Source organism: Anabrus simplex, chromosome 1 (genome assembly GCF_040414725.1).
Source record: "Anabrus simplex isolate iqAnaSimp1 chromosome 1, ASM4041472v1, whole genome shotgun sequence".
Taxonomy (NCBI): domain Eukaryota; kingdom Metazoa; phylum Arthropoda; class Insecta; order Orthoptera; family Tettigoniidae; genus Anabrus; species Anabrus simplex.
The window spans coordinates 1,336,290,742-1,336,316,587 of NC_090265.1; the positions used below are offsets into that span (position 1 = coordinate 1,336,290,742).

The 25,846-nt window shown below is 43.9% G+C and overlaps 1 protein-coding gene across 1 annotated transcript in view; it reads left to right on the top strand.

The window, feature by feature from the left end:
• LOC136858861 (calphotin) overlaps window positions 1-25,846 on the top strand; it is a 115,532-nt gene that overhangs the window by 73,456 nt on the left and 16,230 nt on the right. The window contains exon 3 of the mRNA XM_068225755.1: window positions 3,101-3,243. Within this exon, the coding sequence (XP_068081856.1) occupies window positions 3,101-3,243 (143 nt within the window). The remainder of the gene's footprint in view (window positions 1-3,100; window positions 3,244-25,846) is intronic.

Sequence of the window (25,846 nt, forward strand, 5' to 3'; positions counted from 1 at the left end):
ATAATAATAATAATAATAATAATAATAATAATAATAATGTCTTCTACATGCCGAAATTTGAGTACGGTATTATAAGCTAAAAGGGAAATATCTCTCGCACAGTCGGGCATAGCGAAGTTTCTAAATGCAATCATAAGATTCACGACATAGATGTTGTAAACTCCCTAGGATGAGCACCTAATGTACCCTTCTCGAAGGGTGGATATTGCACCAGAAAGGACAAACAATTTTAAGCATACATACATACATGTCCGCCTCTGTGGTGTAGTGGTTAGCGTGATTAGCTGCCACCCCCCGGAGGCCCGGGTTCGAATCCCGGCTCTGCCACGAAATTTGAAAAGTGGTACGACAGCTGGAACGGAGTCCACTCAGCCTCGGGAGGTCAACTGAGTAGAGGGGGGTTCGATTCCCTCCTCAGCCATCCTGGTAGTGAATTTACGTGGTTTCCCACTTCTCCTCCAGGCAAATGCCGGGATGGTACCTAACTTAAGGCCACGACGGATTCCTTCCCTCTTCCTTGCCTGTCGCTTTCAATCTTCCCAAACCCGCCACGAGCAGGTGAGGCCGCCTGGGCGAGGTACTGGTCATCCTCCCCAGTTGTATCCCCCACCCAGAGTCTGAAGCTCCAGGACACTGTCCTTGAGGCGGTAGAGGTAGGATCCCTCGGTGATTCCGAGGGAAAAACCGACCCTGGAGGGTAAACAGATTACGAACGAACGAACGAACGAGCATACATACAGATAATGTGAAGATTCAATAGTCAAACTTCTACGGGTGATAGAAAGGACAAAAACAAGTTTTTTTAACTGACCATAAGTTTGAAAACAATAGTTGATGCCCATTTTGGGGTGGTTGAGAATAAAACTATTACATGTCAATTTAATTGTTATTTTTTTTTCAAAAACTGTTCAAAAATATATCCTTCTGCTTCCATAAAGACTCCTGAAATGTGTCAGCGAGCAATTCAAGTACGCGAGTGACGAGCTCTTCCTCGTATATCCTCTCGTCTGCTGTAAACGAACGAAGATCTATTGCGTGTTCTCACAGCACAGACATTGTATTCTGACCTAACGGAAAGTTGAACAGAATATGTAATAGTTTTGGTGAATGAAAGTCATAATTAATGTATACCCTTTCAGTACAATACTCGTTTCAGAAAGAAAGAACGTTGGTTCGGTCTCTTCTATCATCCACAGAAGTCCTAAAGCTACAGTTAAGTGATGTGTTCAACTGCAGTGCAGTGATATAGGCTACTTAGAATATTGCTTCTTACACATTACGAATGCATACTGCCTGCAGCACGGTACGGCGGGCGGTATAAGCCAAGGCTCAAACAAACCTCAAAACACTGCACTGTACTTCTGGCTCCTCCCTCGGAGAGAACTATTCGCTACTTTTTTGTTTAATTATCATATTTTATGAACGCGGACATTAATCCCTACCTTCCATAAGGATATTTGTAATTAATCCCCAAACAATCTGTAGAATGCCATGTCTTTCAGCGTTTTTTCTGCCAGCTTCAGTGAATAAATTTACAAGGAAACAGTATGGGTTGAACCAAACAGATTTCAACGAAACTTGCGTGATGATCCAATGTTGCCATAATATCAACCAACAGTGGCATTTATAATTAATTGCTGAAACAATAGCTAGGCGGCTCTGAGCAGTTAGTCGATGATGGTTGCACTGTAGAAATAAACAGATATTTCTGATTTAAAACGACATTAAACCGAAAATGAGACTTTGACTGCACGCACAGAATTTCACCTACTTCACTAACACCTTCACAATATGAATATACGGGATTATCGGAAACAACGTTAATCGGGGTTTTCAGCGTTAAAGGGTCGGTCAAACTGATAAGTAATTTGAAAAATATCGTTATCGCGCCATTGCCATTTTATCAGCTGCAGAATTTAGCCAACTAGATTGCTTCGCGGGCGAATTCAAATGGGCTTCCTTTCTTAATCTGCTTACCCTCCAATGTTGGTTTTTCCCTCGGACTAAGCGAGGGATCCCACATCTACCACCTCAAGGGCAGTGTCCTGGAGCTTCAGACTTTGGGTCGGGGGATACAACTGGTGGGAATGACCAGTACATCGCCCAGGCGGCCTCACCTGCTATGCTGAACAGGGACCGTGGTGGGGGACGGGAGGATTGGAAGGGATAGACCAGGAAGAGGGAAGGAAGCGGCCGTGGCCTTAAGTTAGGTACCATCCCGGCATTTGCCTGGAGGAGAAGTGGGAAACCACGGAAAACCACTTCCAGGATGGCTGAGGTGGGAATTGAACCCACCTCTACTCAGTTGACCTCCCGAGGCGAGTGGACCCCGTTCCAGACCTCGTACCACTTTTCAAATTTTGTGGCAGAGCCGGGAATCGAACCCGGGCCTCCGGGGGTGGCAGCTAATCACACTAACCACTACACCACAGAGGCGGTCTCAAATAGATTTTACGAGGCGGTATTGCTAAATATGTACGTGGCTTGAGAGCACCAATCGAAGAAACAAAATTATTGAGATGGGAGGGATTTGAACACGGAGCTCCGAGCTGACAGGATCGCCCCATAACAAGTACTCTACGCTGATGCCGGCTAAAACCCACAGTGTTTGCTGATTTCTCGGCATGGCTCTTGAGCACTTAGCAACACCGCCTCACAGAGCCCGTTTGAATTCGTGCGCAAAGCGAGCTAAGTGGCCGATAAAATGAAAACGGTGAGAAATATTGAAGTTCACAGTAACCTCGTTTATCCGGCCCTCATTAATCCGGATCTCCGGTGTATCCGGATCGAAAATAATAAAAAATTACAGTATTTCTTTAACGGGGTTGATTATTCTTGAATGTCTTTTCCGCCAAGGATAGTTAAGGACAGGAATTGGAAGTAAGTCGGCCGCGGTCTATCAAAGGTACCGTCCCGGCATTTGCCTGGAATTGAGAATGGGAAACCGTGGACTCTTCTGAGTTACTTGACACATTTGCACGTATTCCCAGATGCTCGGACGTAGTTGGGAACGACGTAAATGACTAGATGAAAAATGAATATGATCCAGGCTAGGGCATAATGACAGATGAAGAAATTATTGCTTCTTGTTCCTCGGCAGGTAATGATGAGAGTTATGGTGAATTCGAAAATGAAACCGGCGCTCCACTGGAAATGGCTCACGGAGAGGCAACAATGCAGCTGGACAGACTGATGGCCTATTTAGAATTCCAGACTGAAACCACACCGGCAGAAGTGATGTTAGTAAAACGTCCTCATGATCGTGCTGCGCGCAAACGCTACACAAATGTGAAACAGAAAAAGCTCACACATTATTTTAGTGCATAAAACAGAGTCGTAAATGTAAGAAAAGTGTTCTTATATTTTTTTGTACAATTGAAAATTGTATTACTGTACAGCCGCCTCTGTGGTGTAGTGGTTAGCGTGATTAGCTGCCACCCCCGAAGGTCCGGGTTCGATTCCCGGCTCTGCCACGAAATTTGAAAAAGTGGTACGAGGGCTGGAACGGGGTCCACTCAGCCTCGGGAGGTCAACTGAGTAGAGGTGGGTTCGATTCCCACCTCAGCCATCCTCGAAGTGGTTTTCCGTGGTTTCCCACTTCACCTCCAGGCGAATGCCGGGATGGTACCTAACTTAAGGCCACGGCCGCTTCCTTCCCTCATCCTTGCCTATCCCTTCCAATCTTCCCATCCCCCTACAAGGCCCCTGTTCAGCATAGCAGGTGAGGCCGCCTGGGCGAGGTACTGGTCATACTCCCCAGTTGTATCCACCGACCAAGAGTCTGAAGCTCCAGGACACTGCCCTTGAAGCGGTAGAGGTGGGATCCCTCGCTGAGTCCGAGGGAAAAGCCGAACCTGGAGGGTAAACAGATGATGATGATAATGATGATGATGATTACTGTACAACTTACGTTAATATATTATATAACGTGTACTGAATTTGTTTTTTAGTTTTCCGGATTATCCGGAATTTCGATGATCCGGGTCAGTTCCGGTCCCACTTAATCCGGACAAACGAGCTTCTTGTGTACTTATGAGTACCACCAATTCTCTAACGCTCGTATACCACGTTTACGTTGTTTCCGACTACCTGTATATTAGGACAGTAATTCTTCTGTATCGTTTTTAATAGAAACTAAAATATGATATAGTTTTAAATCTTTGTCATATATATAAAAGTGCATTTTCTTAATGTAATATTATATTAGCACAGACGAGGAGACTGTCAGATACCTGTTCATAATCACCCAGCACAGACTAGGAGACTGTCGGATACCTGTTCATAATCACCCAGCACAGACGAGGAGACTGTCAGATACCTGTTCATAATCACCCAGCACAGACGAGGAGACTGTCAGATACCTGTTCATAATCACCCAGCACAGACGAGGAGACTGTAAGATACCTGTTCATAATCACCCAGCACAGACGAGGAGACTGTCAGGTACCTGTTCATAATCACCCAGCACAGACGAGGAGACTGTCAGATACCTGTTCATAATCACCCAGCACAGACGAGGAGACTGTCAGATACCTGTTCATAATCACCCAGCACAGACGAGGAGACTGTCAGATACCTGTTCATAATCACCCTGCACAGACGAGGAGACTGTCAGATACCTGTTCATAATCACCCAGTATAGACGAGGAGACTGTCAGATACCTGTTCATAATCACCCAGCACAGACGAGGAGACTGTCAGATACCTGTTCATAATCACCCAGTATAGACGAGGAGACTGTCAGATACCTGTTCATAATCACCCAGCACAGACGAGGAGACTGTCAGATACCTGTTCATAATCACCCAGCACAGACGAGGAGACTGTCAGATACCTGTTCATAATCACCCAGCACAGACGAGGAGACTGTCAGATACCTGTTCATAATCACCCAGCACAGACGAGGAGACTGTCAGATACCTGTTCATAATCACCCAGCACAGACGAGGAGACTGTCAGATACCTGTTCATAATAACCCAGCACAGACGAGGAGACTGTCAGATACCTGTTCATAATCACCCAGCGCAGACGAGGAGACTGTCAGATACCTGTTCATAATCACCCAGCGCAGACGAGGAGACTGTCAGATACCTGTTCATAATCACCCAGCGCAGACGAGGAGACTGTCAGATACCTGTTCATAATCACCCAGCGCAGACGAGGAGACTGTCAGATACCTGTTCATAATCACCCAGCGCAGACGAGGAGACTGTCAGATACCTGTTCATAATCACCCAGCGCAGACGAGGAGACTGTCAGATACCTGTTCATAATCACCCAGCACAGACGAGGAGACTGTCAGATACCTGTTCATAATCACCCAGCACAGACGAGGAGACTGTCAGATACCTGTTCATAATCACCCAGCACAGACGAGGAGACTGTCAGATACCTGTTCATAATCACCCAGCGCAGACGAGGAGACTGTCAGATACCTGTTCATAATCACCCAGCGCAGACGAGGAGACTGTCAGATACCTGTTCATAATCACCCAGCGCAGACGAGGAGACTGTCAGATACCTGTTCATAATCACCCAGCGCAGACGAGGAGACTGTCAGATACCTGTTCATAATCACCCAGCGCAGACGAGGAGACTGTCAGATACCTGTTCATAATCACCCAGCGCAGACGAGGAGACTGTCAGATACCTGTTCATAATCACCCAGCACAGACGAGGAGACTGTCAGATACCTGTTCATAATCACCCAGCGCAGACGAGGAGACTGTCAGATACCTGTTCATAATCACCCAGCGCAGACGAGGAGACTGTCAGATACCTGTTCATAATCACCCAGCGCAGACGAGGAGACTGTCAGATACCTGTTCATAATCACCCAGCACAGACGAGGAGACTGTCAGATACCTGTTCATAATCACCCAGCGCAGACGAGGAGACTGTCAGATACCTGTTCATAATCACCCAGCGCAGACGAGGAGACTGTCAGATACCTGTTCATAATCACCCAGCGCAGACGAGGAGACTGTCAGATACCTGTTCATAATCACCCAGTCCGTAGACAGCCTATGTAACAACAGCATACGTGCAGCGAGGTTCTCATGTCTTAATTGATCATCCTACAGTTTCATAGCAATCGATGTCTTCGATATACCATGTTCCAAATCGAACTGTAGCAACAATTTTTTTTTAAGTTACATAACTATTTTTTCGACAAAATGATTACACCGTGCGGTTAGGGGTACTTGCATCCGGGAGATAGTGGGTTCGAACCCCACTGTCGGCAGCCCTGAAGATGGTTTTCCGTGGTTTCCCAATTTTCACACCAGGTAAATGCTGGAGCTGTACCTTAATTAAGACCACGGCCGATTCCTTCCCACTTCTAGGCCTTTCATATCCCATCGTCGCCATAAAACCTCTCCATGTCGGTGCGACGTAAAAGCAAATTCTAAGAAGAAAAAGAAAATACATTTTTCGCAATCGGTCACGTCCAACCTACACAAGTTCCCCAACAATCGTCTATTGCAAGCTAGCTCCGTGGCCAGTAGTATAATGGGACAGTTCGGGCGCCTCCTCCTCCTCCCGCGCCGCGGGAAATTTGAATTCTGGCGGGAAATTTGAATTTTGGCGGGAGATTTGAATTTGTAAACAAAGCCACGTGCTTTTTGACAGCTGTCATCGACAACAACGCATCGCTAACCTCACTGCTGCCATCTTGACGGGCCTAAACCTCAGTAGTGCCAACTTAACCTAACTAGCGTGAGGTAAGCAAAGCCACGTTTTTTTTGACAGCCACGTGCTTTTTGACAGACAACAACGCATCGCTAACCTCAGTACTGCCATCTTGACGGGCCTAAACCTCAGTAGTGCCAACTTAACCTAACTAGCGCGAGATAAACAAATCCACGTGCTTTTTGACAGCCACGTGCTTTTTGACAGATTTGTAAACAAAGCCACGTGCTTTTTGACAGCTGTCATCGACAACAACGCGTCGCTAACCTCAGTACTGCCATCTTGACGGGCCTAAACCTCAGTGGTATCAACTTGACCTAACTAGCGTGAGGTAAACAAAGCCACGTGTTTTTGACAGCCACGTGCTTTTTGACAGACAACAACGCATCGCTAACCTCAGTACTGCCATCTTGACGGGCCTAAACCTCAGTAGTACCAACTTAACCTAACTAGCGCGAGATAAACAAATCCACGTGTTTTTTGACATCCACGTGCTTTTTTGACAAGTGTCATCCGCCATCTTTAAACTACAGAGCACCGTGCTGCCCTCTTTATCGCAGTAGCTGCAAATTCGTCACCTGTCATCGGCAGTGCTGCCATCTTGGCGGGCCTAAACCTTAGTGCTACCAACTTAACCTCACTAGCGTGAGATAAACAAATCCAAGTGCTTTTTTGACAGCTGTCATCCGCCATCTTTAATCCATAGAGCACAGTGCTGCCCTCTTTAGCTACTTACATTTGAAATGTGGTGGCGGATAATTTGAAAAATGCTTTTTGACAGCAGCCATCTTGCATCGCAAACCTCAGTGCTGCCCTCTTTAGCTAGATACCTGTGGTGGCAGACAATTCCACGTGACAGCAGCCATCTTTAAGCACCGTGCTGCCCTCTATGTGGTGGCGGCAAATTGAAAAATTCCACGTGCTCTTGTTTGGAAACAAACTCACGTGCTTTTTTGACAGCTGTCATCTGCCATCTTTAATCTATAGAGCACAGTGCTGCCCTCTTATTTTGAAATGTGGTGGCGGCAAATTCCACGTGCTCTTGTTTGGAAACAAAGCCATGTGCTTTTTTTGACAGCTGTCATCCGCCATATTTAATCAACAGAGCACCGTGCTGCTATCATGCGGGCAATTTCATCACCTGTCATCCGCCATCTTTACTCCACAGAACACCGTGCTGCCCTCTTTATGGCTACTACCTTAAGCACGTAGTAGCGGGCAATTTGAAAAGTTCTGCCAGCTATCATCCACCATATTTAATCAAGAGAGCAACGTGCTGCCATTTTTAGCTAGATACCTTTGAAATGTGGTGGCGGCAAATTGAAAAATTCCACGTGCTCTTGTTTGGAAACAAACTCACGTGCTTTTTTGACAGCTACCATCCGCCGTCTTTAATCAACAGAGCATAGTGCTGCCCTCTTTAGTTTGAAATGTGGTGGCGGCAAATTCTACGTGCTCTTGTTTGGTAAACATAGCCACGTGCTTTTTTGACAGCTGTCATCCGCCATCTTTATTCCAGAGAGCACCGTGCTGCCCTCTTTATCGTAGTAGATGTAAATTCGTCACCTATCATCCGCAGTGCTGCCATCTTTAGCTAGATACCTTTGAAATGTGGTGGTGGATAATTTAAAAAGAGAAATTCTACAGCAGCCCTCTCTCGACGCAAATTGCATAAGATGGCGGCTATACATGACTCCTTAAGGGTGCTTACGCAAGATGGCTGCTATACACAGGTTCTTATGAGACGCCCTTGGGATGCTTGCGCAAGATGGCAGTTATACATGGCTCCTTATGAGATGCCCTAGGGATGCTTGCTCAAGATAGCGACTGCTCTTATGGGACGGCTTAAGTGTCCTTGCACAAGATGGCTTGAGACGCCCTAAGGATTCTTGCGCAAGATGGCGGACACAAGATGGCGGCTATACACGTCTCCTTATGAGACTTCTTAAGGGTGCTTGCGCAAGATGGCTGCTGCTCTTAGCTTAGAGGCTAACGCGTCGTGCTAGTTCGATTCATTAAATTTGGGGCTTAAATGCAAAATGTTAAATATCTCGAAAGCGATGCATCGTAGAGCAAAACGGACAAAAAATTTTCTGCCCAGTACCTCGGTTCGCAGTACGAGGAACAAGTAAAACATAGTCTAATGATGAGATCAACGGTTCGGTTCCTACTTAGGCCCTTTTGCATTCGCTCTGTTTTAGCTTGTATTGAAGCAAGTATTTGTAACATGATCAGGTTTAGCTATGGTAGAGAGTATAACGTGCCGTGCAGGTTCGATTCATTAAATTTGGGGCTTAAATGCAAAATGTTAAATATCTCGAAAACGGTGCATCGTAGAGCAAAACCTGATACCTAGGTTTGCAGTATCAGGAACAAGAAAAAAACGTAGTCTAATGATGAGATCGACGGTTCGATCCCTACTTAGGCCCTTTGGCATTGGCAGCTATCTAATTCTACAAGATGGGGGCTATACATAGCTTCTTATGAGGCAGCTTAAGAGCGCTTGCACAAGATGGCTGCTGCTCTTATGAGACGCCCTAAGGGTGCTTGCGCAAGGTAGCAGCGACAAGACGGTGACTATACACAGCTCCTTATGATACGGTCTAGAGGTGCTCACACAAGATGGTGGCTGCTCTGATGAAGAAAGCTAGCTTTGCATCGTGCAGGTATCTTTACAGCACTAAACCTCATACCTTTGAAATGTAATTTGAAAAATTCTACGTGCTTTCTCTTAACAGCAGCTATCTTTAAACAATAGCGGCTATACATAAGCTGTTAAGGCCTCCTCTTATGTCAAGGCATAAACCTGCATCGGGATAGCTAGAGTAAGCACGTGCTGCAGTGATGACGTCATTATGCATGTTTAGACTTGCAAATCACTAAAGAAACATAACAAGACTAGAATCGATCACTGCACTCTATGCTGTTAACTTTATCATGTGTTCGGAAAATTGATTGAAGTGTTTAGAACACTAAATAAGTAGAACAGAACATTGTACTCGATACAACATGTCAGGGGATACCTTTGTTCTAAGAAGATTAGATTACCGCACATTCCTTGTAGGGCTAATAGGCTAAAGGGCTAATGGGCAAAAGGGCAAAAGGGCTAATGGGCTAAAGGGCTAAAGGGCTAGGGTGCCTCTCCTCTCTTTATCCGGGCTTGAGATCGGCTCTACAACTAGAGGCGGAGTTAACACCCTAAGGAAGGGAGAATGTTGGGAAATAATCTGTACGAATATAGCTACTCGATCGACTATATACTACAGATGGATGACTTAGGTGAGGGTAAGCGCTTACTTAATAATACCAACACGACGTAATTCATGCTCTATTTCAAAAATATCTTCTTTGTACTGTGTGTAACCAGCATCATGATAGGCTCTTAGCAGTTGTAAACGTTTTACGAGTACGTTGGGGTCTTTACAGTAGCTTATATCTACATAGGGTAACAGAGGCTTGTTGTGAACTTTGAGTCTATATGCAGACAGTTGATGTGCAGGGACTTGTTTTGATATAATACGTGCTTCAGCAGTAGCGTTTCTAGGTACAAACATAACTTGTTTCGATAGCGATGAAGCGTTGAAATTTCCTTCTTCTTTACCTTGCATCTCTTCTTGAGATGTTTGCACTTCGACAGAACGTGTAGTAGGCTTAGGAAATGAAGTAAAATCATCAAGCTGTAATGGCAATGAATTTTCTTCTTCTTCTACTTTCCCTTTACTACTGTTTTGATCAACATCATTATCCTTATTATCATAATCATGATCTTGCCTCTCTTTATCTTGAAGTTTGTGCTCAGTAACAGAACTTGCAGCAGGCCTAGACAACAAGGGAGAATTAAAAATCTCTCGCAGAGGTGTACTTTTTAAACATAAATCAGTGTTCGCTGGAATATGGTCGAGCTCTTTGTATTTTGTTCCCGATGAAGCTACATTACACGCGGCTTCATGACGTTGAGCGTTGTATGCGTTCTTGAACTCTCTTCTACAATGTTTGCATTGAAAAATCGTCCTACATGATATCTCATGACGTCTCCTGTGATAGCTTCGGGAAAATGCTTTTCCACACTCTTCGCAAATATACCTAGGAATAGGTTTTTTCATGACGGACTTTTATCTTCTGCTAACAGATTCTTCTTTAAATCTACTCGACATTTGTTACTCTCAACTTCGATGATGCGAACAGCTTAGCGATTAACAGTAAACTAACACAAAAGCGTATAACCAAGGTAGCAACAGTAAGGTTTAAGCCCATCAAGATGGCAAGAGTGAGGTTAGCGACGTTCTGCTGTTGCATTTTAAATTCCGCGCTATAACATGCATAAGGTGGCAGCCTTGAGGTTTACTGCCGTAAAGATGGCAGCAGTGAGGTTAGCGACGCTCTATTGTCCTTCAAAGTGAGGTTAGGGTTCGTCAAGAAGACAGCTGTCTTGAGCAAGCATCCCTAGGGCATCTCATAAGGAGCCATGTATAACTGCCATCTTGCGCAAGCATCCCAAGGGAGTCTCATAAGAACCTGTGTATAGCAGCCATCTTGCGTAAGCACCCTTAAGGAGTCATGTATAGCCGCCATCTTATGCAATTTGCGTCGAGAGAGGGCTGCTGTAGAATTTCTCTTTTTAAATTATCCACCACCACATTTCAAAGGTATCTAGCTAAAGATGGCAGCACTGCGGATGATAGGTGACGAATTTACATCTACTACGATAAAGAGGGCAGCACGGTGCTCTCTGGAATAAAGATGGCGGATGACAGCTGTCAAAAAAGCACGTGGCTATGTTTACCAAACAAGAGCACGTAGAATTTGCCGCCACCACATTTCAAACTAAAGAGGGCAGCACTATGCTCTGTTGATTAAAGACGGCGGATGGTAGCTGTCAAAAAAGCACGTGAGTTTGTTTCCAAACAAGAGCACGTGGAAATTTTCAATTTGCCGCCACCACATTTCAAAGGTATCTAGCTAAAAATGGCAGCACGTTGCTCTCTTGATTAAAGATGGTGGATGATAGCTGGCAGAACTTTTCAAATTGCCCGCTACTACGTGCTTAAGGTAGTAGCCATAAAGAGGGCAGCACGGTGTTCTGTGGATTAAAGATGGCGGATGACAGGTGATGAAATTGCCCGCATGATAGCAGCACGGTGCTCTGTTGATTAAATATGGAGGATGACAGCTGTCAAAAAAGCACATGGCTTTGTTTCCAAACAAGAGCACGTGGAATTTGCCGCCACCACATTTCAAAATAAGAGGGCAGCACTGTGCTCTATAGATTAAAGATGGCAGATGACAGCTGTCAAAAAAGCACGTGAGTTTGTTTCCAAACAAGAGCACGTGGAATTTTTCAATTTGCCGCCACCACATAGAGGGCAGCACGGTGCTCAAAGATGGCTGCTGTCACGTGGAATTGTCTGCCACCACAGGTATCTAGCTAAAGAGGGCAGCACTGAGGTTTGCGATGCAAGATGGCTGCTGTCAAAAAGCATTTTTCAAATTATCCGCCACCACATTTCAAATGTAAGTAGCTAAAGAGGGCAGCACTGTGCTCTATGGATTAAAGATGGCGGATGACAGCTGTCAAAAAAGCACTTGGATTTGTTTATCTCACGCTAGTGAGGTTAAGTTGGTAGCACTAAGGTTTAGGCCCGCCAAGATGGCAACACTGCCGATGACAGGTGACGAATTTGCAGCTACTGCGATAAAGAGGGCAGCACGGTGCTCTGTAGTTTAAAGATGGCGGATGACAGCTGTCAAAAAAGCACGTGGCTGTCAAAAAACACGTGGATTTGTTTATCTCGCGCTAGTTAGGTTAAGTTGGTACTACTGAGGTTTAGGCCCGTCAAGATGGCAGTACTGAGGTTAGCGATGCGTTGTTGTCTGTCAAAAAGCACGTGGCTGTCAAAAAACACGTGGCTTTGTTTATCTCACGCTAGTTAGGTCAAGTTGATACCACTGAGGTTTAGGCCCGTCAAGATGGCAGTACTGAGGTTAGCGACGCGTTGTTGTCGATGACAGCTGTCAAAAAGCACGTGGCTTTGTTTACAAATCTGTCAAAAAGCACGTGGCTGTCAAAAAGCACGTGGATTTGTTTATCTCGCGCTAGTTAGGTTAAGTTGGCACTACTGAGGTTTAGGCCCGTCAAGATGGCAGTACTGAGGTTAGCGATGCGTTGTTGTCTGTCAAAAAGCACGTGGCTGTCAAAAAAAACGTGGCTTTGCTTACCTCACGCTAGTTAGGTTAAGTTGGCACTACTGAGGTTTAGGCCCGTCAAGATGGCAGCAGTGAGGTTAGCGATGCGTTGTTGTCGATGACAGCTGTAAAAAAGCACGTGGCTTTGTTTACAAATTCAAATCTCCCGCCAAAATTCAAATTTCCCGCCAGAATTCAAATTTCCCGCGCCGCGGGAGGAGGAAGAGGCGGCCGAACTGTCCCATTATACTACTGTGGCCTCATTTAGTTCCACAGATATTATCGTTAAATAATTAAAGAGTGAGTCTAACTATCGTCATCTTGGTCTCCCTCTGTTTGTCTTACCTCCATGATGGAGCCCATTATTCTCGTATGCAACCTATTCTCCTTCACTGGCCACGTCCTTATAACTATTCTGAACCAAGCCAGTTCATGTGTACAGCTTTATCCATCGATTTCAATCCTAATTTAATCTTTACCTCCTAATTTCAAGCAACCCGGTGCTATTGCTCTCGCCTGCTTTTACCTGCAATAATTCTCGCTACCTTCATGTCTGCTTCTTCCAACTTATGAATGCGACATTTTTTTAGTCCACCTAGATTTCACTCCCGCACGGCAAAGTCAGTCTGAATATAGGCCGATATAAAGATGGTTCGTTCTTACAGAACAGTCTACTGCTGATCGCAACTGCGAACCCATTGCATTGGTTTTGCTACGCTTCGATTCAGTTTTACTTCATATACTACCATTCCGGGGGAGAATTATTCTTAGTGCTTGAAGTGATCCACCTGCCCCAGTTTAAAATTTCCTACCTGACAGTTTTCATCCCAACTGCCATCACCTTAGTCCTGGACATATTAATTTTCACATCATACTCACTGATCCTATTTTAAAGCTCTAAAATGTTAGATTGCAGGCTTTCAGCAGAGTGTAATAATAATAATGTTATTGGCTTTACGTCCCACTAACTACTTTTTCGGTTTTTGGAGACGCCGAGGTGCCGGAATTTGTCCAGCAGGAGTTCTTTTACGTGCCAGTAGATCTACCGACACGATGCTGACGTATTTGAGCACCTTCAAATACCACCGGACTGAGCCAGAATCGAACCTGCCAAGTTGGGGTCAGAAGGCCAGCGCCTCAACCGTCTGGGCCACTCAGCCCGGCTCAACAGAGTGTAACATTAACATCAAGCCGCCACTCGTTGGCTGAACGGTCAGCGTACTGGCCTTCTGTTCAGAGGGTCCCGGGTTCGATTCCCGGCCGGGTCGGGGATTTTAACCTTAATTGGTTAATTCCAATGGCCCGGGGGCTGGGTGTATGTATTGTCTTCATCATCATTTCATCCCCATCACGACGCGCAGGTCGCCTACAGGCGTCAAATAGAAAGACCTGCACCTGGCGAGCCGAACCCGTTCTGGGATATCCCGGCACTAAAAGCCATACGGCATTTCATTTTTTTCATTTCATCAAGCCGCCGGTGTGGGCCAAACTGTTTACTACATTTCCACCTAACAGAATCCCTCTGAGCTATTTTACATTTTAGTTAATGATCTACGCAAATTATGAACAATAAGAATGAAGGATTGTCCAGTCGCTGCAACTGTCCTGAACCAAGAATTCATTCTACCAGCAATTATCGCTCCGGACCCGTTGCAAACATGAGCGCCTTTTATTGCTCATAAGAACCTATCCATCGTCCCATAATCCCTCAGTACCTAAAATAAAAAAATAAAATTAAAAAAACTTGGTGAGTATTTCGTTATAGGTGGTTGAGGATTCCAGCCTACTCAAAATTTAAATAGACACTTCCTCATGCAGAATTCGACCATCGTAATGAAAACATCAAGTTATAATCATTTCTGAGATCTACACAATAATTTGAAGATCTTAAGTGCTCATAGGTAAATACGAAGGAAAATTAATTTTACTCTTTTTCTGAAAGAGAGTGGACAGGTAAGTTTCTCTTTCTCTAATTTATGTGTGCCCAACCAACCCAGATAATCGAAGGGCACATACAACATGTTGTAATCATATTTTAAGCGATCAGTGTAATATATAACGCATTCTCTCGTGTATTTACAGGTGATTGTTGAAAGTGTTAATTGCAGTTTATGTGCCCAGGTAATTACTTAAATATCTGTAATTACGAAATAGTGACATTCATTCGTTCCTCGCTGCATACAATCATTTATGAGAAGAATGTTATACTTCCCTCAACAACAAAAGATCAACAGTTTGTTACCTTATGTCCATGGCAAGATTCATGACGCCTTTCCCTGCCCTATTTCCAAATAATGTAAGTGCCCACTTTCATATTCATCATGGAAGACACCACCAGATTTAACGACAAAGAAATGAACGGACGTACAACATATATTTCGCCGCTAGGCCTGACAAAACCACTATGTGAAATATTTTAGCTCAGAAGTTTGGCCGGTAAGGTTCTGTCATCTAAGGTTCAGTACTGTCAAGCAATTCTCGCTCTTCATGTGCTGCGGATCAGTGTTTCTCCAAAAATACTATCACATAGCGGTTTTCGCAGGCGCAACGGCGATTTATTTGATTGTACATCCGAGTCACGGCGCGGTCGATCAGTAGGTGGCCTTTTACCCCAACGTAGCGCGTTCGATCCTGACTGGATCGATGGAATTTCAAGGTGCTGAAATGTGACACATCCCAGTAAGTTAAAGGATTCTTGAAGAAGAAAATTCCGAAAGTCCGAACGTCTCTTAAATTCTATATCAAATTTAAGATGAGTTAATTTATATATATACATACTTTCATTCTAGACTATTATGCATTTCAGCGTTCACCATACAAGCCTTTGTGAATTATGTATTCGCAACTACGTCTGTGGCCTTGTTTGGGCGCTTATCAAAAAAAATTGAAAACCGAGATTAACCATCGTCACTTTGGTCCCCTTCTACTATTCTTACCTTCCTTGGCCGAGTTTATTATTCTCCTTGGTAAAATATCCTCCTCTATTCACCTCACATGACCCCACCCTCGAAGCTGGTTTATATGTACAGCTTCATTAATAGATTTCATTTCTAATTTAGCCTTTATCTCCACACTTCGAAAACCCCCACCCGTCTGTTTGTACCTGAAATCATTCTCGTTACCTTCATGTTGTCCGACTCCATGGCTAAATGGTTAGCGAGCTGGCCTTTGGTCACAGGGGTCCCGGGTTCGATTCCCGGCAGGGTCGGGAATTTTAACCTTAATTGGTTAATTTCGCTGGCACGGGGGCTGGGTGTATCTGTTGTCTTCATCATCATTTCATCCTCATCACGACGCGCAGGTCGCCTAAAGGAGTCAAATCAAAAGACCTGCATCTGGCGAGCCGAACTTGTCCTCGGAGACACTCCCAGCACTAAAAGCCATACGCCATTATTATTACCTTCATGTTCGTTATTTCCAACTTAAGAATACGACGTCATGAGTCCACCCAGCCTTTCCTTCCGCACAGTAAAGTCGGTCTGAAAACAGACCGTGAGCTGACTCATTTCTTGCAAAATATTGTTGATCCCAACTGCGAGCTCACTGCATTAGCTTTGTACACTACAAACTTGGGAGAATGCAGATCTTAAATACTTGAAATGAACCATTTTTCCAGTTAAGTACTTCCTTCCTGCCATTCTGTTCTCTTAGGTTTCTTCGCTACTGACATCACTATTGTCTTGGTAATGTTAATTTTCATATCACGCTCTCTGCACCTCCATTCAAGATATTAGATTGCATGCTTTCGATACAGTACGCCATTAAGACCAAATCATGGGCATAGAGCAAACTGTTTATTACATTTCTTCTATCTTCTTTCTCTCTTCTTTATTCTTTCTTCCTTCATTTCCTTTCCTTCTTTCTTTCTTTCTTTCTTTCTTTCTTTCTTTCTTTCTTTCTTAATCCGCTTACCCTCCAGGATTCGTTTTTCCCTCGGACTCAGCGAGGGATCCCACCTCTACTACATCAAAGTCAGTGTCCTGGAACGTGAGACTTTGGGTTGGAGATACAACTGGGAATGAGGACCAGTACCTCGCCCAGGCTACCTCACCTGCTATGCTGAACAGGGGCCTTGTGGGGGGGATAGACAGGGAAGATGGAAGAAAGCTGTCGTGGCCTTAAGTTAGGTACCACCCCGGCATTTGCCTGGAGGAGAAGTGGGAAACCACGGAAAACTACTTCGAGGATGGCTGGGGAGGGAATCAACCCCCCCTCTACTCAGTTGACCTTCCGAGGCTGAGTAGACCCCGTTCCAGCTCTTGTACCACTTTTCAAATTCCGCGGCAGAGCCGGGAATTGAACCCGGGCCTCCGGGGATGGCAGCTAATCACATTAACCAGTACACCACAGAGGCGGACTATTACATTTCTATCTAACTGAATCCCTACCTGCCAGTTTATACCTTTCAGTAAATGATCCATGTAGGCTATACTACGCTTATAGCTTTGTCTAACGCCTGTAAATATTTTGAACCAAGAACTCATTCTGCTATCAATAATTCTCACTGTGTTCCGATTGGCAAGATAAATGCTTTCCATTGCCTGCGATAACGTACTCCTAACCCTATAATGTCCCCTTGTTGCCCTGTTATATCCGTTCCCTAGGTCTACGAAAGTGAAACACAATTGCCTGTTACTCTCGGAGCATTTTTCAATTACTTGACGCATAATGAAAATCTGGTCTTGACGGCACCTCAGTGGTCTGAAACCACCCTAGTTTTCATCCAACTAACTATCCAACATTGATAGAATTTCTTTTCTAAAACGCCTGTGAATGCCTTACCCTGAATACAGACCAATGTAATGCCTTGTTAGTTGTTGGAATCCTTCCTGTTCCCTTGCGTATGGATAGGTGCAATTGCTACTTTCGTCAAATTAGAAGGTCTCTTACTCACATTCTACATTAATTGTATTACTCTATTACGCCTTCCACCCCTGCCTTCCCACTATATATCACAATTACAGGTCTAATTTCATTTATTCCACCTGCTTTATGACAATGTAGTTTATTTACCATTCTTTCCACTTCCTCGAGCGTAATTTCACCAACATCCTGATTTTCTTTTACGTCGAGTAGATTTGTCTGTTCAGGAACTACAATTTAGCAAATAATAAACTATTCATTTCTCCTTTCTTTCCCTTTCTAAAATTCTTTATTACTGTCCAGAAAGGTTTCCCAGCCGCATGATCAAGCTTTCACAGGTTGTTAGCAAAAGCTTCCCATAATTTCTCCATACATCAGTTCTTATATGGGAACTTTTTTCACCCGGCGAGTTTGCCGTGCGGTTAGGGACACGCAGCTGTAAGCTTGCATCCGGGAGATAGTGGGTTCGAACCGCACTATCGGCAGCCATGGAGATGGTTTTCCGCGGTTTCCCCATTTTAACACCAGGCAAATGCTGGGGCTGTACCTAAATTAAGGCTACGGAAGCTCTTTACCACTCCTAGGCCATCCCAATCCCATCGTCGCCATAAGACCTACAGTATATGTGTCGGTGCGACGCAGAGCAAATAGTAACACAAACGGATACATTTTGATAGGTCTTCCTTTTGCGTTTACAAGCTACCTGACTACATCATTAACCAAGATACTCCCTTTACCCATCTCTACACACTGTTTCCTAGTCATTGCCTTGCCGCTTCAACTATGGCATCTCTGCATACCACCCATCCTCTTCCTTTGTCCTGAACCTGCTGAATGTCTATTCATTGGAATTTTTCACTAATCATATAAATGTACTTCATTCTAATTTTCTAGGGAGCCTCCGTGACTCAGACGGCAGCTCGTCGGCCTATCACCGCTGGATACCGTGGTTCAAATCCCGGTCACTCCATGTGAAATTTGTGCTGGACAAAGCGGAAGCGGGACAGGTTTTTCTCCGGGTACTCCGGTTTTCCCTGTCACCTTTCATTCCAGCAACACTCTCCATTCTCATTTCATAGCATCTATCAGTCATTAATAAATCACTTTGGGAGTGACGACCCCATCGTACTAATAGCCTATATATGATTCATTCATTACATCCCTGACCCGGTCAATGACTGGAAAACAGATGGTAGGTTTCCATTTCTAATTTTCTAGACTAGAAGATTTTCTAGCCTTAGAAAAATTTCACTTTCTCTGTCCTAGGCTTGGTTATACATGTACTTAGTTCACTGCAGATCAGATAGTATCATCGAAAAATACCTAACATACCCGTACATTCCTCGTAGATTTTCTGAATTCAAAGTATTTTTGGTATAGTCCATTAGTGACCCTACTCGCTCATGTATAACGGTGAATAATCTTACAGCTGAAGGATGAATTCGCAATTGTTAATCCCATGCCAGCAGAGAAGTCTTCCCTATTAGCTTCCATATACTTCCCACATTTACCCTTCAGCTCTATTTCCAATTCTTGCACTGAAATCGTCCATTAGAAGTATCCTATCCCTACCGTTGATGATGATGATGATGATGATGATGATGATGATGCTTGTTGTTTAAAGGGGCCTAACATCGAAGCTCATCGGCCCCTATCCCTGCCGTTGTCCCTGACTACGATGCCACATAGTGCTTCATAACACTTATCAATTTTGTACTCATCTGGACCCTTACATCGTGATTAGGGTGAAACAATTATAGTCCTAATTCCTCCAAACACAAAGTCTTTCCACATCACTGGCACAAACTTAGCTTTGTTACATGTTGTTATGTTCATGATGAATAATTCTACCCCACACTCTGCCCTTCATCTTTGTACACCTGTCGAGGAAACCTTATAATTCTCTTTACGCGAACAACATTATAACTCCTAACATCTCCAGGCGCATCCTCTTTGTTTTCTTGATCAGTTCTATTTTCTTACTTCCATAAGCCCCATTAATACTGATGGCTTTCCAAAGAATTGCATTTCGTTTGCCAAGTCGTTTCCGAGGAGTCCCTGCCCTGTCAGATGGACATGGGACTCCGACACTGAATTAAGTCCGAGGCTTGCTTAAAACGTTCTGAGCGTTTTGGTAAAATATGATGTGAAGTACGTTGCTGCCATCCTTACACATAGACCCACTCAGAATCTCTCCCTTCACGGATCACCTGATGTCAAGGAGGGTGACGACTCAGAGTATGTCCGAGATGCCCGCTCCAATCCCATTGCAACTTGTATTCCGACACCTGCCACTCAGCCGTTGCCCGTGGTTCTCGAAATAGGACATGACTACAGTAACTCACACTACGAACCATAAAGTTTAAGCTATAAGGGAGTAGTACAAAATAGATCAGTTAAAATGCATAGATTAGTGTTCGCACTATTCTCACATTATTCTATGTAATCGCAGGATTTGTACAGCGAATCATCACACTTTTCTTCCTCACGTGATCAAAACTGATATCCTTCCTCTAGAATGTTCATTCGTGTTCAACATTGGTCTATGTTTGTTCCCATGCAGCTCATTAATGACATAAAAAAATTCTTCTGGTGTTGATGGTAACCCACTCAACACATTGTTCATTCTTGTCTTTTCGACATTTGAGAATCCATGACATTGTTTCCATTCTGTTTCAATATATACCCCATTCTTTACTCTGATACGATATATTGTCAAATGTTTAGAGGATTCCTGCTTTCGGCGCACTGAAATCCATTCACATCTTCTCCCTTATGAACATATCCGATACTTTCGCTATTTCTTTACTGCCACCGCGATCAGTTTGTGTGCCTTAACCGCTGTTTCTATGTTTGTATGTATGTATGCACAAATAGAGAATTAACCACCGAGCGAGTTAGCCGTGCGGTTAGGGTCGCAGAGCTGTGAGCTTGATACGGGAGATAGTGGGTTCGAATCAACGTCGGCAGTCCTGAAGATGGTTTTCAGTGGTTTCCCATTTTCACACCAGGCAAATGCTTGGGCTGTGCCTTAATTAAGGCCACGGCCGCTGATTTCCCAATTCTAGTCCCTTCCCATCTTTCCGTCACCAAAATTTTCGATGTGTTTGCGCGACAAGTAGCAAAAGGAAAAAAAAAAAAAGAAAAGAAAAAGAAAATAGAGAATGGACCTACAAATACGCGAAGAAAGATGATCATGTCTCATATTCTCGGTACCCATCGTGATACACATTTGTAGCAACAATGCAATTGTTTGTTAAAAATAGCTTTTGTAACGGATAGAATAAAATTTTGCTTTATGAAGACATTTAAAGTATTATCTTACTAACAAAATTGATGTGGCCAAAATGAGCTAGAGTAAATTTTAGGTTACTTTCAAACGTTGAAGCCTTTCCTCATCCCAGCGTAGTCAATAACCTAACTGTATTAGTGCAAGAAAGAACAATTAAACAGTATTTAGAATTCCCTAGCAAGCAAGTTGAGCACGCAGAACGGGCTGCGCAATTGTGAGCTTGCATTCGGGAGATAGGGCTCGAACCCAAAAGTTCGCAGTCATGAAAATGGTTTTAATAATAATATCATTGCTTTTTATGTCCCATTAACTACTAATGCGGTCCTCGGAGATGCCAAGGTGACGGAATTTTGTCCCGCATGAGTTCTTTTACGTGCCAGTAAATCTACAGATATGGGGCTTAGGTATTTGAGTACAATCAAATACCACCGGACTGAGCCAGGATCGAACCTATCAATTTGGGCTCAGAAAGCCAACGTCTTAACCGTCTGAACGACTCTTCTTCTTCTTCTTTTTCTTCTTCTTTATCTGTTTACCCTCCAGGGTCGGTTTTTTCCCTCGGACTCAGCGAGGGATCCCACCTCAACCGCCTCAATGGCATTGTCCTGGAGCTTCAGACTCTGGGTCGGGGCAATCGAACCCACCTCTACTCAGTTGACCTCTCGAGGCTGAGTGGACCCCGTTCCAGCCCTCGTACTACTTATCAAATTTCGTGCCAGAGCCGGGAATCGAACCCGCGTGCCCGGGGGTGGCAGGTAATCACACTAACCACTACACCACACAGGCGAACGTCTGAACCACTCAGCCCGGCAAAACGGTTTTCCTTGGTTTCCCCTTTCCATACCAAGGTAATGTTTATTTGTAACTTAATTAAACCCACGGCCGCTTCATGACCAGTCCTTGCTCTTTCTTGTCCCTTCATACTGGAAACCTGAATGAACTACCCCCACGCACTCAGTTCCTCTTCGCATTTCCAGCCATGAGGAATATGCTAAGTACTCTGTGTTCATTTCACGTTCATCTCACGACACTCACAATTCATTTGAAATGTATTACACATTTTCAAGAAATGTACAAGTATACTTTTAAAATATCAGAATGCTATATTTCCCGTTTCAGTTTAAAGACGTTTTGTTTTGCTTCACTTTGTGCTCTCATTGTGTTTGGATTCATGTTGTATGTACCCTTCATCCCCAGGGGTTCACACTTTCTTCCTTCAAAATACTTTCGGAATCGGGGTAGAACTGAAGCTGACGAAAAGATTAGAACAGAATCCCCCTATTCGGAGGCGCACCAAAACTCATTAGGGCCTTGACCTGCCAAGATGACTCCTGCCCATACTGGAGTGGCACATGGTCACGTGATGAAATTCTCAGCCGTACAGTTTGGATTTCTTTACCGTGTCCACTGCCTCTCGTGTCACTCAGCTCTCCAGATGATCTCACGATTCTGAGTGAATCTCGTTCCAGCCCTCAGTCCAGAATTAATAACCCTAGAGTTGCCGGGAATCGAACCCTACTGTAAACCTCCGGATAAGAGGCAAGCATGGCTGGCAGAATAGAAATGGTGAGATTTAATGGAACGAAGTCTCCCTATTTTCTTTAAATCACCCCGCGGGGATTTCCTATCATGTCTCCTTCACTGAACTTAATCTGGCCTTCTCTCAACCACTTGGGGTCCGCACTGTGTGTGGATTAAGTCCATTTTTACGGTCAAGCCGGAGGGATCTATTCACTATTGCGTGTTTCTGTGATGATCTGTGATATGATGTGTTGTTTTTAATTGAAGATGGATTACAAGAATCTAGAATGTCAATCAGAGTTAGAAATTGCATCACGTGAGATAAATTTAAAGGTAACTTCCTGGGCGTGAGCAGCTGTAGCTCGAAGAGTTGAGGAGTAATGGTACCAAGTACTGTCAGGATTTAGTGACAACAATGCGATAAGCTTGTTTCGCAACGTGCTACTGTTTTTGAAGATGGACTAGTGCAGTAATTAAGCTCGTATTGGTCAAGGAATTTCAGGAAATACTTCCTTGTAATGATGCAGCATGTGGCGGGCGAAAGTTTCGCGCTGTGTATATAAACTTGCGGAGAGACTCGTCACGGCACTCAGTTCCTACCCGCATTTCCAGCCATGAGGACTACGGTAAGTGCTCTGTGCTCATTTCACTTTCATCCCACGACACTCACAATTCAACAACAAATCTTCAAGGCATTTACGAGTATACTTGTCTGAAAAATATCAGCATGTTAAATTTCGAGTTACAATCTAAAGACGTTCCGTAAACCTTAATTCATTTACGGGCGCCTCTTCCTAGTGGATACCGCCATGTATTATGACATACGTAATATTCATTACATACTGTTATGCCTTTTGGCGTTCAGCTGTAAACCTACGTGAATTCACTAGCCACCCACACACTCCTCTACTTTCAACTAGCTTCGTGGTTTCGTTTAGCTCCACAGCTCCATTCTGATAAGCTGATAAGCTAATCATCATCACTATAATCTTCCTCTGTTTCTCTCACCCTCCATTGTTGAGTCAACTGTTCTCCTAGGCAACCTGTTCTCCTCCATTTGCCTCATATGCACCTTAGCACAAAAATATTGGAAGAACTTTACTGTACACTATGTAGCCCTATATAGAATTAAATTTTCCGAGTTTATTTGTTAATTGAACAAATCTAGAAGTTATGCTGCTTACTTCACGGTCATGACGGCTAAATGTAGCCGTCGCCGAAATTTAGAGCAATTCGTCTTTCCTTTTATCGGTCGCAAGTATAAAACAATAATATTATTAAAATCTATTATTATTATTGTTGGTTTCACACTCCCTCTCACTATATTTATGGTTTTCGGAGACATCTAGGTGCCATAATTTTGTCCCACGGGATTTTTTTACGTGCTCGTAAATCTACCGATATGAACCTGTCATATATGAACACCTTCAAATACCATTGGACTGAGCCGGCATCGAACTCGGCAACTTAGGCTGAGCAACCTTCTGAACCACTCAACCAGGAGATTACAAGACGCAGCTGAGGGATTAGATTGTTGTAACTCAATCAAAAGGAAGCGAGCAAGATCGTAGCTTTACGTGACTGTTGGAATCGTGATCATGGCCATAATACCTTCAGTTCTACGTGAAATTTCAAAAGTAATTTCAAAAATCTCCGAAGACTAGGCTAGGATTCGAATCACGTCCACCTTGGTAAATACCGCTCCATCTCAGGTAAACTTAAGTAATAAGTAGGTAAAAGTCCCAATTTTGATCGTCTCATAAATAGTGACATTGTTTAACAGAGAGACTTCACACATTCGAAGTACATGGAGCTATTGCTCACGATGTCCCAGATCCCTTACATGTAACAATAACGATGACAGATAAATCAAATTCTGGCAAATGACTCAGTTGTACTTGTGCTGCGATTTACGTTTTGCTTTTGCTAGTTGTTTTACGTCGCACCGACACAGATAGGTCTTATGGCGACGATGGGACGGGAAAGGGCTAGGAGTTGGAAGGAAGCGGCCGTGGCCTTAATTAAGGTACAGCCCCAGCATTTGCCTGGTGTGAAAATGGGAAACCACGGAAAACCATTTTCAGGGCTGCCGACAGTGGGGTTCGAACCTACTATCTCCCGAATACTGGATACTGGCCGCACTTAAGCGACTGCAGCTATCGAGCTCGGTCGATTTACGTTTAGCAGGGTAACTGTTGGTAGGCTGTTGTGTTTTAAAGCACTGTGTACCGCCGTATAGAGCCAGGTAGAAGAAAAGAAAATCCGTCTCCATATAGATCATGAAGGTCCTGAAAGAGTGGAAGATAGACGCTACCAACATCGCGATAGCGACTTTAGCCTGACCGTCTTCGTCTCCAGGAATTAAATTGATACTCATTTCTAGCGTAGACCGAGTGAACCATCTTCATCTCTAGAAGTTGAAATGTTCCAAATGTTTCTCCTTCCTTTCGGGGAAATTAACCCACACTCTTCCAGATGAACGCATTTACCCCTTCGGGTAGACAACTCCCTACAGAAGTAGTAGAAACTAATCAACTTTTCGATTATAGTTTTCACAGCTCGTAATATTAGTAGCCTTAAGGCATGCTGGGTCTCGTATGTTGAACTAAAAACTTGACCGTAATATTTTCGCCCATTATTTTATCCCTCAAAACAACAAACATGGTCACCAATGCAGGCGAGGATCTTTGTTATGTTTGACTTGCGTGATGCAATTTTTGTTAATTTTTCTGTTTTAGGAATTTGAGGCCCTTTGGATTTGATGTATTAATATTGTTTGAATGTCTATGTTATTCTAGTATCTGTATGGATGTAACATAGGTCCACTAAATTGTTATACATAACTAAGCAAATTGATTACACTGTAGGGATCTTATGAATATATCCATGCATTCGGAGGACTGTGTGTTCGATTCCCACGGTTGGCAGCCTTGAAGATAGTTTCTTGTGGTATCCTATTTCGACGCAAGGCAAATGCGGGGCAGTACGATGATAAGGTCAAGGCCGATTCCTTTTTAGTCCTTTCCTCCTTTTTCATTATCTTCGAAAATCTTCAGACCTCAGTGTGACATCAAGCGGATGAAAAGAAAGAGAAAACGAGAGTTATAAATGTGATTATGTTGCAAGAAACCGTAAATTAATGGGGTGGTTTGTTATTTTCATTCCTATTTAGTTACTAAAATTGCATCTCACTGAGCTTAAGACAAGGCAAAGTAAGACAGACTGAGGATAACGGACAGAGGTTTGGATGCCGGTGAAACACATACTCCCTCAAACCAGAAACTGTACAAATTAGT